The 15,576-nt window shown below is 44.4% G+C and overlaps 1 protein-coding gene across 1 annotated transcript in view; it reads left to right on the top strand.

Moving 5' to 3' along the window:
- T265_05267 (hypothetical protein) overlaps window positions 1-15,576 on the top strand; it is a gene marked incomplete at both ends in the record, with an annotated part of 68,298 nt that overhangs the window by 39,495 nt on the left and 13,227 nt on the right. The window contains 2 exons of the mRNA XM_009170236.1: window positions 2,147-2,323; window positions 9,972-10,841. Coding sequence (XP_009168500.1) covers window positions 2,147-2,323; window positions 9,972-10,841 — 1,047 coding nt within the window. The remainder of the gene's footprint in view (window positions 1-2,146; window positions 2,324-9,971; window positions 10,842-15,576) is intronic.

The raw sequence follows: 15,576 nt of genomic DNA, 5'->3' as shown, positions 1-15,576 counted from the left end.
GTATTTCCTGTACCCCCTAATTTCGTTCCTCCTCAGGATAAATTCTCTAAGAACTAGGAATTAAGTGCTTTCTAGTGATTCATCCCTCCAATTCGGTCTGATCATGCAGGATAATTCGCATAAACATGTTTTACCGTAAACTGCCGTTGCTAACGTCCGTTGATACTATTCAGTTGATGACATTCCTCCATTCAGTAACTTGATTCTCATCACTCATTCGGATAGTGTACGACCGGTCCCATACCTGGGGGGTAATTAGAGCGCGTTTGTTACTCTGTCCTGGGGCCACGGACTATCTAATTCTTTTCGCTTACACTGGGCCCACTTCGTAGTCGCTTGACTTGACTGCATCCCTGTCACTGGCTTGCTTTGAAGATTAATTAGTTTCCACGAAGCAATAGTAATTATCGCCTTGAGTGTACAGAGTTATTGGATAGGTTTTGTTCATGGGCTAGGGGCAGCAGATGTTACACACGCAGCTGTTGAAGCAACATTTCCGTGCCCTGACACAGCTGTTCAACTGTGAGCGAAGTGGATACTCGACAATTCTCTCTGCGTTTTGAAGCTTCGGCTGACCCATCTGTGTCTGACTTGTGCACGAGTTTCCAGCATGGGCCGACTGAATCCCTTTAAACAAAGCACGTATCAGCCACACATATGCAGGACCGTTCTTTCATGAGTTAGGTTCACTCTGGAACGAACATAAGTGTGCTGGAATCTGGTCTCTCTGAAAAGAGCATTCATCTCTGCGAGGTCGCGCTCTGTTTGGGTAGCGTCTTTCTTGTGTGTTGCATTCGACTAGTCACTCAAATGGACAGAGGCTGAACTAATTATGCGACCGTTCATTTTTCATTTGTAGTCTCCTTGCTGCCGCCTCCCTAATCATCATTTTACAAATGGTTGAAAAAACTTGTGGTCGCACTGAAAGCTGAATTATGAAGAATTATGCTAATGAATTGAAGTAACGTGAAGTAATAATGCGATTGCCTTTCAAAGGCTCGTGTCGTTAAATTGACAATGTACAGATGCCTTGGCACGCGTCAGTAAAACAGTGTGAAATTCTGCCTATGCGTTAACTTAAAAACGTACTCAACTTGTCATTATACCCCCATGGATTAGTGTCCAAGGTTAGGTGGTTTTGCGAGGAGCAGTTTTCTGTAGGATCTCATTTGGTGAGCACTATTCAAATAGGAATAAAACATGGTACGCGTGAGTGACAGGAAGCCGGTTAGATGTGAGGATATGCTTCTACATTTAGTTGTTTGGAACCGATGAAATAGGAATTAAAGTCGGTATTTCTGTCGGCGTTTTTGATGACACGGGTTATTAACGTAGGAATCACTTCGGCTGTTGCGAATACGTTCTGACGAATAACCTTGGAATTATTGGGTGGTAATCAACAGATCATGTCGGATGATTCGACCGGCTTGATCGCGTTATTCGTGTCGATTGGGTTGCACGTGCCACTTACTCTACTTCGATGGTTCCACTACAACATCAGACTCAGATTACCACCAAAACATGGCTTTTGTAACGCAGGTTCGGTCTAAATGAAGCTCCGTCTTTGTTGCTCCGGCAACGTGGCATTATATTTTGGGTTTTTATGGTTCGCCTTCAGACTGGACACTGACCAGTTTACTTTAACCGAATCTGTTTGGATTTAACACTACAATCATTGTCACGCAGCCCACTTGTGTGTAATCCGGAAGTGTTGAGTTTATACTTGTACATCTCCCTGCATTATGCTTTGACAATATAAAAGATTTTGATATATTCAGGTAATGAACGAATAGCAATATGATCCTTTTTTCATTTTTCGCCTACTTTGGCAACAAGGAATCTTGCTAACAGAGGTCATCAAGCAGAGGTACTTGGCTTATTTCGAGTGGTGGGTCCTCACTCCAGGTCTTGTGAGGAAGTCTGCACTGTTTCTCTCTTCTAAAGGGTGGGCGTATTGTATTTCTAACATTTAATATTGAAGCACGATATCCAGTTGAACAATGGCTCATTTAACGGTGAAAACAGAACACTTCTTCTAGGTTGTTAGAGTAAACACAAACCAATTAACCTGTTGTCTAAGCATTGCCTTTATCTATACCGAGCGTAGTCAAACACCCAACCAACTTTACCACATTCCGTTGCACAGGTTGATAACAAAACTGGAGATATTGCCGTCGCTCAATCTAATCCAGCTGCGCCGAGTGAAACAAATTTTCAGTCAAATGCAAATAAACCGAGTCCACTTCTGCCAGGAATCTATCGACTGCGTCTGCGAGCTTCCGACCAAGGTCATCCACAACAAGTGGCAGAAACATGGCTACAGGTAAGAGCCTCTTCCTTTCCATGCATACACAATTAGTCCAGATAGATGCGATTTATTGTTCAATGTTTGCACCAGGCTGACGGGCTTCATTGCCGAAAATTTGTACTTGCACGCAGTTCGAGCATCAACTACCATTATTCGTATATCAGGGGTGAGATGTCTGAAGTGCTTAGAACGACAATTTACTGACCGGAAGGTCCGTGGTTCGAACCCGACCTCTGCCCCTCGACTTCCCCATTCTAGGCTTGGGCAATCTGGCAGTATCCCCAGCCCTCGGCCTCCTTCGTGTGGCATGGCAGCTAGGCATTGAAGTGGTGCTGCAGCTGAACGATTTTTTTTAATCTGGCTAGTACAGAAAAAGCAGGACAAGTTAAAACTCCATCCTCACAACCGAATTCTCCAAGTGAATGCTTCGTTTTACTTACAATCTATTAATTAGTCATCTTAGCCATCTTATTGGTTTATTTGAAAAAAAAATGGTGAATTAACGTTAGTAACTTTTGATGTCAAACACGTTATCACATACAGCACGCGATGGATGCAAACCAAAAGATGCCAGTTAACGTGAAGCGAGTTCTACCCACCTTCCACAAGCCCTAAGGTGTGCTAATATGGTCCACCAAGGTTGAACCATAAACACCGTTTTACTGCCTCCTTCACCCTATCGATTACGATAAATGCGACTGTAGGCCTCATGTCATTTTGACAGTTTTTACCATTTTAGTACGTGCAGATAGATCGTGAAGTAAGATTAGTTTATTTGAGGGACTTTCATTCCTACGGCGAAAAACCCCACGTCGGCACTGTTGCTTATCTCATTTCCTTCCGACTTTAAACCCAAATGGACTTCATTCAGTTGCCCTATATGGCATGATGGTTTTGTATTTTTCATCCATACTGTGGTACTTTTTACACCTATTGAACATCTGGACCTTACACGTTGCTTAGAAATTGCGACCGTCTGTTTACCACACTGTGAGTCGTATGGTGGAAAATCTGGCGGATTTTCTTCAATAACATCTGTTTTCGCCCTCACATCATATATCCACTTGTCTTCAAGTAAACGATTATGGGAACATAAGGCGTTTTTGTTGCAGCACGTTCAGCTGAAGACTATCAGAAACTAGAGATTCAGCTGGAATTCAGTTGAGTTTCCCGTTAAAACCAAACTAGTTTGCAAATAGATGTAGTTCGCGAACTGCAACCAATTCGGTGTCAAGTCGAACATGAGGTTGGTGGAAACTCGCGGGCTGCGCCTGTCTGTTGAGATCCAAATAGAGTGGGCTGTCAGGGTTTTCAGCAACTCTATGGGTACTGTGTTCCTTCTAAATGGGACCAATCATAGTTTCTGCTAGATGCAGGCAATCGCTGTCGAGTTGCACAAACCGACTTTCCAACAAAGTGGGATCGTTTGTAATCAGTAATTAAGGCCCCCAGATGTCTGGCTGGCATCTTTTCGACGATCACATCTTCTCTTGCATTAAAGTTGTCCACATATGCAGTGAACAAAAATGTCAGTTGCTTATCGAGATTAACAATAGGTCCGAGTTTGTTGGGTCGAGAATTTTCCTGGAAGCTCGAATGCGATCTCTGTCGCAACCACACGATGATGACAAAAGGAAGGAAGTAAAGTTGCCTGGAAAAAGTCGTATCAGATAAATCAGTAGATGATACTCAGACTCCTACCACACGTTGATTAATTATGGTGACTGCTCTTGATCGTATCTGCTCCAAGCTGACGAATGAGTAATATTGCACGGTGTGCGAGTATTTCAGTTCGTTTGGTGCGTTTGTGACTTCGTCTATCAATGTGTTGCAGAATAAAAACGATTAATCTCTATTTAATTCTGCTACCAACAAGGCGGTCTCTCGAATCGCCCTCATTGTGGTCTATTTCACAAATGAACAACCGGGCACTTTCTTTGTTCATTTGTCTTTTTCTTGCAAGACGCTGTACCGATCTTATTGTCTGGTTTTCACCCAGATTGTTCGGAAGAACGGAAACGTGACTACTGGGCTTTCGAGCTTATGCTAGCTTTTTCCAAAGAATTTACAAAAACGAAATTCACGCTATTATCATTGCGCCGTAGTAGACCCATTTTGAGAAAGCTTTTCGGCCGATGTCGGATGGAAGTGCCGTGTAAGTGTACCACCCAGTCCCTTACAAACGCAGGTCGATAAAGCCTTTTTTACCGCTCGTCAGGATGGAGTATCCATGATATGTTAACCTCTCGTTCTAATTTACTTCATCAGTTGGACATACAGTGATTCTCTATAGCAGAGATCAACTTAAAAAATCAATAAAAAGATCAATAAAAGTCGCATCGCTCAAGCGCGAAACATGATTGCCGGTTCAGATGTGAAAATTCAGATGCACGTGCTGCCGGAGTAAGGCGCTTGTCTCATATCCTGAGTTTGATTCACGGCGTCACCAAGTCTGAGCACTGTCGACGCGCTCCAGTAGGAGCGGAACTCCAATTTGATGCTCCCCTGCTTTGGCGTACCAATGGTTCTCAACTGAGAGATTGAAAACAAGGGATGTTAGCACACAATTCGAAAGCGAGAAATGATGGAGTAATGAGTATTGGCCCTGATAATCCAACCTTTGAATTAATTTACGCCCAACCTGGCGTCTTTATTTTGCTTGTTTGGTTAGAATGCATGTGATGGCTCTGAATGGCAGTTGTAGCGATGGGCCACGTTTCCGGTATACTCACCGCAGGAGCTGAGCCGCAAACGGCCTCAAACAAGTCAGTAAATCTACCATCCGAAATGTTCACTTATTGGCGGTGATTCCGTGTTCATCGTCAAGTCACGACCTCGAGAGAGCAACCTTATGATACGATGATCAACAGGTAAATGATGCAAACGGAAAGCTGACAAATGCTTAGATAGCCGGATGAAGGACCATCATATCATTTGTAAAGGCACCAGGTACCCGACGGTCGTCTTTTCGGACCATCGTGTTGGTGTTGTCCACCGAAACTTCCACAATTCGCCCTAATGTACTCCGCAGTTTGAGGGAATTAAGCATCGTTCGACACTTGTCACGGCCTGTGCACCTGTTTATCAGAATTACATACATTAAGTAGAATATCGCGTCGTTGGTTTCGTCTTCTTCGAAATTGTATCCAAAGTTACACATACCGCCAACCGCTTTGAACACAATGCTCATCGTCGTCAGCTGAAAACGTTACACTCGTGGTCCAGCTGTCCTTGTTGCCACATCATTTTGATTGAGTTTATTCGTGCATTGTTTGGCTTCTTGGTCAAATTGGGATACAAATTACAAGATGGAAAATTTCGGCTCAGATGAGGTTAGCTGTGCACCACTCTTTTGTGCCGGCGTACTTGTGCCAATCAGACCCAAAAAAATTGGAGCAGAGGAAAGACTGGAACCAAGTTAGCGGCTAAAATAGAAAATCTCTTTCATAGTTTCTTTGAACTAGTCAAGATATAGATGTCCTGCTAACTGCCCTTTTCTCAGATCGACTACATAATGGTGACGAATTGGTAAAAAAACTCATTTCTGCTGACTACTGAATGGTTTCGTATTATTTGAAATACTTTGTTGTGGATCAGCAAAACATAGTGAATGTTTACCTGGCACGGTATGTAAGAGATTGGAAAAAATGATGCATGTAAACCATAATAATCGTGTCAGGGCAAAGGGATAACTGTCCCGGAGAAAGCATTAAGAATACGCTAAATATCGTATTGGAAGTAGTTTGATCCTACTCCTTAGATTAAACCGTTTTCCGGGCCTACAGCGGTTCGCAAAGTCGTACTGACCATGTGGAGGCTGTTGGCCCGGTGCAATCAACACACGCGTGGTCGTTAGGAGCATCAACTGAGTCTGTTGGAATTGTTCAGGGCTATTTGGCAATCGCTGTAAGAACGTAAGGTACAGTGCTTTTGAAGCGGGTTAGGTCATCGCATTTACATGGAGTACACTTCCTCCAGCAAAGCCATCTTCAAAATAGACTGTTCCATGAAGGCTATCATTTTCGATTGATGCTTGAATGTTTTTCCCCTTAGTTGGACCACCGGGTACCAATTTTGTCTGGTCCCACCAAGCAATCTCTGCACTACTGACATCCGCATTTAGTGTGCGGTTGCTCAGGAAGCGTGTTGTGAACCGTAGTTGAGTGTGAGTTTATATTATTGTAACATGTCAGCTTAATCGATCTACTGAGTTTCTGGTATCTCCTGGATAGTAGTCTCTCCGCATAAGGCTTGTTCAGACTTACGTGGTGGCCTGCCTAGCACCTCAAAATGGGAACTGTGGTTCACTGGACGAGCCAAGGCTGGTTCCTACTTGCTTGCCGCTGTATCGGACTCATCTTCTGGACCCCGGAAGGGAGCTGGAAAACTCGATACGTCGAATGGCTTCATATAACTTGTTCTTCAGTTATCTCTTTTCCTGCTCTGCACAGGCTCATGCCGTATGTGTACCTTGGGCAGAATGTCCATTGAAGTCTTCCGTCATATGTAAATGACATGGTGTAAACACATGCACATCAAGCGACCTTTCTAATCACAGCTGGTTGGCAGACAGCTGTCCATTCTATGGAAAAGAATAATGGAAATCTGTATGGCTGCAGGTGTGTGAGGAGTGACCGTATGGCCAACAGAGAGAACTTGAAGATCACGTTTTTCAAATTTGTTAGAGGTTCCTTTCCAAATGTATCGGGATGAGAGTGGTGGTTGACAGAGAGAGCTGGGTCACGCATAATTAATTAGGAACTATGTTGAATTCATAATGCCATCATATCATGACATCGGAGTGACTGCTTATCCAATTTACATGTTTGACAATCAGTAACGGACTGGGTATTCTGTGCTTGCAAACGTATACATACATCAGACTAAGCACACCACACGTTACCACTTAACTTGCGATCGTCGCATGTTTGTGTCTGTATGGACACATATGCCTGCATACACCAATGTGCGACAAGCAGAAATGTCAAGATGCAACCTGGTCGACATGTTTACTTGTCCACAAAGGTCAGGCAGAAGCAGTCGTCTCTTCAGGACGACAGTTCACACAGTCCTGACTATTGGCATGGTTACCAACTTAGCTGTCATCCTTTTGCATGCCTGAACCACAAAAGGCAAGGCTAACTTTCAGGATACATCGGGCGCGTGAAGAGTGGCATGTCGATGCCCATCAGCGACGAGAGAGCAAGCTGCAATCGTGGCCAGTAAAGGTGCACCGCCCTTTACAAATGACGAACTAGTGGTAATAACGGTGAACGCGTTAGCTTTTTGAATTAGTTTGGTTGGCTCTAAGCTGACCATGTTTCCTATTAGACACACTGGCAAGTACCTCATACCGGTTATTCGGTTTGCTTGGAATAATGAGAAAAGCTCTTCAGTTCACACATCGAGGCAACCAAATGTTCGAACAAATCCACCCATTCGTCGCGTGCACGCTCAAGATAACAATTAAACTGGTTGTCTACATCGGGAGCAGAAATTGTTTGAAGAACAACCATGGCTGTCCTCCTCGTGGACTACAGCAATAAACTGGGGTCATTATTGGAAGGAGCAGTTACTCTCAAATGACCAAACACATTTGATCTCTATGAATCCACCTGTCTGATTGGACACAAAGGGGTTACTGGAGTAATTCTTTAAAGCAAAACGAATCCCTAGTGATGTCCTCAGTGGAGAGTTACTGTGAACACTGAGTCCGGGACACTGATGGCTTTGTACTGTTTGAGTGCTCGAGCTAGAATCTGCTTCAGTCAGCTTAAACTTGTCTTGTGATTTTATGTTTCCTTCGTAGCTGTCATTTTATTCATGTACCATCTAATGAGCAATCTTCCTTTCTCCTGGAGTCCAAGCTAAGTTCTGATTAAAAATTGTAAAGTACTGGCTATATTCGATGATTTCTCGGACTGATGAAGTCAGAAAATTTATTGTAGTTAAGGGGAATTCTCAAAAGCCAGTGTTATTGAGTTGTGACCGCGGTTGAAGCTTAGAACGCTTGAGACAAATCACACGTATGTCCTATCTGAGGTGCGTTGTGTAACCGGTGGCCTCTAGTCCGAACTCGCTAGTACTGGACGTTTTCTCTAGCGAAAAAAAACACTTTTACCAATATACCTTACAACTGCTACGTTTTCGAGTGTGGTGGTGAGCATTACAACGCTCCAATCACTCGAAGCCACTGGCCGCGTGGTACTGAATGCATGATTTCCTGCCGTGACCAGGTGAAAAAATTCCGAAGGTTGATTGAAGGATCGTTTCAATAACTCCGTCGGTGTGATGACTCGATGAACTTTTGAGGACGCCCCTATTTTCGAACACAACAGTGGTCTCATCTTGGCAGCACAAAGCAACCCCCTGAAGCCATCGTCTTCAGGCCATTCGATTACATTTCGAGTATGCATGACACCTGGCTGATTTGCCAGATGTGCGTCATAACACAGAAGATTACGTCAATTAGAATCCTTGCTATCCGTCTTCTAGACACCCATCCGCCTCTGGAACCCAGAATTTATTCCTCAAACTCAAATACTGCTTTCATTTAACACGCCGATTACATGCGGCTCTCCTGGCTCACTGAATTTTCACTTGGCGAAATGTGCCATCTGACACTGACCCAGGTGTCAGTGATATTTGCTATGGTGATCGAGATCGTCTGGAGCTTTTAACCACTAAATGTGTCAATACGCAGTTGCACCTACTCCATACCCTACTGCTTCTAAAAAGAATAGTCCGCCTGTATTTGCTCCTGGGTACTAGCTGGACGATCAGAAAAAGTAAGTGCTGGAACTATTCTCTTGTGAACTATGCAGAACTTCCCTTTGGAGAGATCTTCCCGAGAATACCCCGATCCCATGAATGCCAACTGATGTTCATGTAGTACATGATTCACCGAAAGATAGGATTGAAGCCGGTGTCCTTTCTTGGAGGTGGATGTGTGTGCGAGGCACCACAAAGTGCTCTCTCAATTAGTTCTTTGATCTGTGTCCACATCGGTAAAAATTTCACTTGAATTTACTGAACACCAAAGCTAAGCATTCGGTATCGCCAGTGCGTGACAGTAATCTGGATAGTAGGTCAATATAATGTTTCTCCTACTAGAGCCGTTCTATATCTGTATTGGATCGGCTAATTTACGTGTGTTGGTTTGCTCCATATGCTTTTGAAAATAAGGGAATGGCGTTTGTTCACCATTGTAGCCCGTTTAAACACTCCTAAGTAGTAAGACTGTCTTTTTTAGGTTTGATGCTCCATTTCACAATTTGTTTGTTCCGTTCGTCGCAATCGAGCCTGAAGTACACACCAAAGATAGGCTTGCTACCAAGGTCAGAGCGTAGGCACAGTTCGTTGTGTATGAAAGGATCGATAGCACAACGCCCGTGATGGTAGTAGAAGGCCATATAAGTTTGGACGTTCATACTCACTCGTTGGTAGATGAAAACCATTTTTGCTAATCATCTCATTGCGTGAATCAGTTTGTGCGTTACTGAGGGTATGATGGTAATCGGCGTATAAACCTTCGCCGTTAGCAGCACAATCTGCAAACGGAGGCGCGCGTTGTGAGGTCATTTTAGGCAAATATTCCATGTTGATTTTGTTCTGTTAGCATTTCTTCCTGTTCTTTTATTCATTTGGCCTTCTCCATTCATAGGTTAACGTGTTCAGCACTGACACGGTCGTCAGTGCAGGATTGAACTTTATGATCATCGTTGTGATGGTTGGTGTAACAGGCTTGATCTCCATCTGCCTGGTTATTGCAATCATCTGCGTCCGAAGGCGTTCGTTCTCACTTCGAGCTTCTCACGGTTCCCATGATCGTACCCGACCAAACGGCTTCCGACCAGGACGAGATTCCGGCGACGGTGCTGAGGGGGTACACTTTCCATTGAAGCACGACTACGGATACCCAGTCGATAGCACAGGATATATGATGGGTGTGAGCCCTACGCCGTCCGATCTGGATGTGTTGAAGCTGAACTACCAAACCAACGCTCCCGGGTCATATTTTGGAGCAGCAAACGGTGGGACAGAATCAGCACAACTGATCGGTTGGGCTCCGTCCCCAGCCATGTGTTATCCAGCTGGTCAGCCACTAACTTTCTATCCAGATCAAACCCTGGCTTCGTCGCCAAGTGATCCACTTACATCCAACCCGACGGCTACGCTCCGGTTGCCTGTTTATGTACCATATAGTCGCCTCACCCCAACGTCGGACCAAGATTTGGCCACACTGAGATTGGTCGAACAGCCAAACGCACATCTCGGGTCTTCACACCATGGTGGAGCCTCTTCGACCTGTCTCAGTTTTACCTCTCCATCACCCAACGCGGACCAACTGGTCCCCTCTGCTGCTATGCAAAATTTCAACGATTCTTTCAGCGAACATCGTATGATGGATGCTAATCGTGAGCTGGATACAAAAAGCTCAGGGACAAACCATTCACATTCAGGTCATCATTCTTTGCGTGCGGCATGCAACCCCTATGAAATCACCTTGTCAACTTCGCGACATGTTTGCACGGTAAGTTCGGTCCATAGGCTCCCGTGTATTATTTCTTTTCTTTTTCATTTGGAGAAAATGACTGAGGGTCTTAGTTATGGGATACAGGCTTCCTTGGTTTCCGACGATTCCTACATCGATCGGGCGGACAGATTGTGACAGACATCCTAATCGCTTTATTTCACTGGTCATGGTGAATGTCCCACATTGTATAAAAGCTAACCAGACTGAACACATGCTAGCGGTATTGGGCATATATAATTAGCAGACTTGTTCTGTGCATAAGGTCGAGAACACCGGTTTTCCCATGCGACAAGCGTCTTTGATTGACATGTGGCTGTACCATGTGACCCTTGTCACAATCTCTCCATTCCTCATTGTGTCCGATTCAATGAACTCATTCCCATTTGGCCTGACCTCACCACCACCCACTGAGGGAATGCAACTAAACCGGCATGTTAAACAAAGGCTTGCACGAATTACCACCTCCCGTGTCTTCCTCCCATTGTCGGACTGCCCACATGTGCATCAAGCTAGAGAGAGCATGCCTGCCTGCGCGATAGAACGCACACAGGCACTGCGGTATTATCCCCGCGGCAGTTTTTTGCCACTGTGTAGGGCAAGATGAATGAGGAATCAGATTGCGAACACCAACGATGTCTTTACCTGACCCGAGAACGACATGAACTTTCGATGACATCCTTTCTGTGTTGTTTACCCACCATCTCCGAACATACAATGCTATCAGCTCGATGTAGAAACAAAATGCTGAACGTGAACCCAACTGGAGCGCATAAAGCAACCATTCGCGCTGTCAACATTATTTTTTGTCATCAGGACCGAGAAATGAGTTCTACGGAGGCGTAAGTGAACCGGGCTCCTTCCGAAGCAACAGACACGGTAAAATAGAGCCGTTTATGTAAACGATCCCCGTAGTTTTCTTAGTTTCGCAAGTGAACTTACGGATGTATTGCGGCTGTGAAACTTTTCTTTCTGACCTAGAATCAACTCTGCATCTTATTTCTACTCCCTTGGGAGTGGTATCATTTTGGCATTTTCTCATAAACTCTAACGGTCGTGATGAACATACTGCAATGCTGCGTCCAATCATGCGAAGAAATTAGGGGAAAAACCTATAAGCTAATAGCGTATCATAGATTTCTATTTGATTATCACCAACTACGCCTTTTCTGGACGTTTCAGATAGGCTATCTGAGCACTTGGGTGGTGATTACCGCATCGTTTGCGTTCTGGTCGTCTCGGATATGTTAGTGAGCCCTCTCAGGAACTACAACTTGGAAACGTTCTAAATTTCGTAACCGCCTCCCCTTTTTATGCGCCCCAGTTGAGCCTATTGAGTAGCAAGTAACTTCTGGGCGGCTTCGTACTGTGTTCATACAAGGTGTAAATAAAACAGTCTGTCCGTGTGCATTTTTCCTCTTCAAAATCACGTGAGCAAATAGCCTCGCTCTTTCGCTGTTGCCATGACAACTTGGGGAGTGAAGCGCACTTGACTTGCTTACCTGAACCCACACCGGTAAACAAACCCGATACTCAAGTAACTTGCAATAGTGCATTTTCCATTGCATAGTTCTGAAGGCTGCCTCGTTGGTATTTCAAGCAACGTGGAAACCTCGCTGAAACTATAAAATGGTATCCTGACAGTTGGCTTGTCGTGGTCCTCTGTTGTCATAGCACATCAGCACTGAGTGTGTTGGAGTCCAAACATTGGAACTCTGCTTCACCTGACTGTACTCCCGAACCTTTCCTACATCTACCGTCGTGACACAGTAGCAGTCTAAATCAGTCAGCTTTATTTCTTGTCTCGCTGCTGAGTCGGTGGCGGTCGAGCTGTTTCCGGTGAGGTTGTGTACTCGTGTGACAGCAACCGAGTTTCTGTATCATGCTGATGTATAAGTTAGTCGTCTGCTGAGCAGCTCACTGTTCAAACCCTCATCTTCATATCACCGATGATTTCCGAATTAATAATATGGCTGCATACCGCTTGTTAAGTTTTCAGCTTTCGACAATCGCCCGATGGGATCAAAACTTGAAATAGCCAGGAAGGCATGTAGATCATGGATTTTCCACCTAGTACGGCAGCTGACAGTTTTGAAGACTGTTGCGATACTCACTCCGTCATCTTGTGCTTTTACTCAACTATTTTTCTAGATTATTCCCATGGGTCTCAGTAGGGCTACAGGAGAATGTCTAGCATTGAAGACGAGCGCCATCAGCAACTTACCATGGTTATCATTGCCATAAGGAAACTAGATGTGCAGGTTAGGAATCAGGCAATTTCTTCGGATTTGGCTGCCTTCTATCGCCATTTTTGTGGTGGAAATTTGAATAGAATGCAAGACCAAACCTATTCCCAGACTGTTCGGAAGCAGATTCATGGAAAACTTTTTCACTGGAACTTGGAACACGAAAAGTATAGATCATCGCCGTCGTCTTCTGTTATTCACCCTAGCAGCTAGTCAGTATAAACGTCAGGGCTGATTAATCATCTGTCGTCTGGCGGTCAGCCACCTGTCCGTGTCGTCACGCGTCATTATTTTCACGATTACAACGGCTTTCAACATTTATATAGTGCTACTCGATACTCTTCTTTATTGGATATCAATTGCCCTCACTTATGACTTTAGGAAGATAAACGTAATCTCAGGTCATCTAATGTCGACCCCTAACGTTGGAAAAAGTAATAAGATGGTATGACGTCGTGGTCACTGCAGTTGAATTTACCCGCATAACTTTGTGGTTGCAAAACAAGTGTAGGAAAGGCAATTATTTATTGCATAACGTGAATGTGACAAATCACGCGGAAGGATGACCTCGTTTCAGCTCTTACCGGTTATTAGGTACGTAAGTACTGGCAAATTCCTTACTAACTGAAGTATTTTTGTTTATGTATGAGGCTAGTTTGCTCGGTTTCCAGCTGTCTTAGTTTCGCATTGGGTTTTTCTTAAGATTTGGTGACCACCAAAGAATGGAAATCAGAGCTAAAAAAAGCCTAGAGAACCAGATTTCATGCATTTGTATTTACGTTAGTTCCTACATTTTGTTGTTGGCACTGCGTGTTCAAACAGAAGAGCCTGTTTTACGGAACTATCAAGGATTCATGATTTACGATTCACGAAAATAAAATCAGACAATGCATCTTTGTCTTGTGCAATCAGTCGGTATATTTCGGTCAGTTTCTCTTGAAAAAACTTCTACTCTCTTGTGGTTTCTCCTCGACTATTCTAGCTTTTAGTTCTTGATGGTGGTTTGGCTTCCCCGTTTAAGCTTACTGATAGGGTGATTGCTTGTGGTTCGCCGGTTCGTCACTGCTTGTAGCCGATGTTGTCCATTAATCTCAAGGGGCCATCCACTTGTCTGTTAGTCCTCATTATGTTGTCGCTTTTCTACTTCACTTCCCCCCACAGCCTTCACTTTGCCATCTGTTGTGTGTGCATTCTGAATGCTTGGATGTACAACTTTGGTTACGGGTCTTAGCATAGGAAAAGTTTCTTTCGTCCATGTCTATCCCCGTGATGCTAGGCATCATGTTTGATAGGGCGAAAGTCGAACTACGTTCAGTTTGTCAGGTTTGTTTGCCCCCTTGGCTGGAACTACGATATGACACTTTTTAACCGTCAGTCATTCCACTTAAACGGTTGATTGACTTGCCTATCACAAGGCGAAACCTTATTTATTTTGTAGACCACCAGTGAGCATGCGGGAGCTTAAGGTTCGTTGGGCACAGTATGGTGTGCAGATTTTCGTTCCTTCGACAGTGAGTCGAGCATTTAGAAAATAGATGTTTGGTTGTAAACGGCCGCGTCGCTTCGCCTACACAAAATGCAGACTGGATGTGTGATGTTATTATGATATCATTAGCACTAAACTGTTGTACAATAGTCGAACGGGACCGAAAGAACCCAGGTCCTGAAACTTGTCATTGCCTATGAGTGTCATGATGCAGAGAGAATACTCGGGTATTCGATCCAGTTCATGGGATTAGTTGAAGGGCCGATACAAGTTCGCAGGATCTCGACAGGAATAAATGACAAACAAATAACAATCATTCAGCTGTAACACCCTTTCGGTGCCTAGTTGTCATGCCACCCAAAGGAAGCACGAAGGCTGGGATGCTGCCAGGTTGCCCAAGCCAAACAGGGAAAGTCGAGAGACAAAGGCCGGGTTCGAACCACAGACCTTCCGTTCAGTAGATTCTCGCTCTAAGCACTTGAGCCGTCTCGCTAGCATTCCAACTCGAGTCACTAATATTTAATGGGGATTTGAGATGGTTAACAACTAATAGGACCTAAACGATTCCCTACTATTACCGTCATAGGCTACATTACTGTGTGGACGATTCCCGTCTGGTGACATTTTTTCTTTTTTGTTGCATGACTTGTACTTAGGCTTCTTCATAAGTTTACAGACTCCCTGACTCTTCAACGATGGGTTTTTAGCAAGCTAAATATGCGGCCCCCTCTTTCTCGTTTCACAAGGACTTTTCGGCTGGTATTAGGTGTGTTATATGGCGGTGCTGCCAAACTGAATTCCAAGAAGATGATAAGGGTGATGTGGTGGATTCCCACTGCAGGGTAGTGTGGTAGTAGCATTTCGGTGCGTGCTACTGATGGTTCGATGAAACACTTCTCTACCGCGCAATCCGCAGATTGACATACAACCTTCCACAACTTTTGTTCTTATCACACGGCACCAAGAATGACAAGTGAACTTTGTTGTGGATGTCTGGCTCCAG

The sequence above is a fragment of the Opisthorchis viverrini genome (assembly GCF_000715545.1).
Source record: "Opisthorchis viverrini unplaced genomic scaffold opera_v5_97, whole genome shotgun sequence".
Taxonomy (NCBI): Eukaryota; Metazoa; Platyhelminthes; class Trematoda; order Opisthorchiida; family Opisthorchiidae; genus Opisthorchis; species Opisthorchis viverrini.
This window is presented reverse-complemented; position numbering and strand designations above follow the sequence as displayed.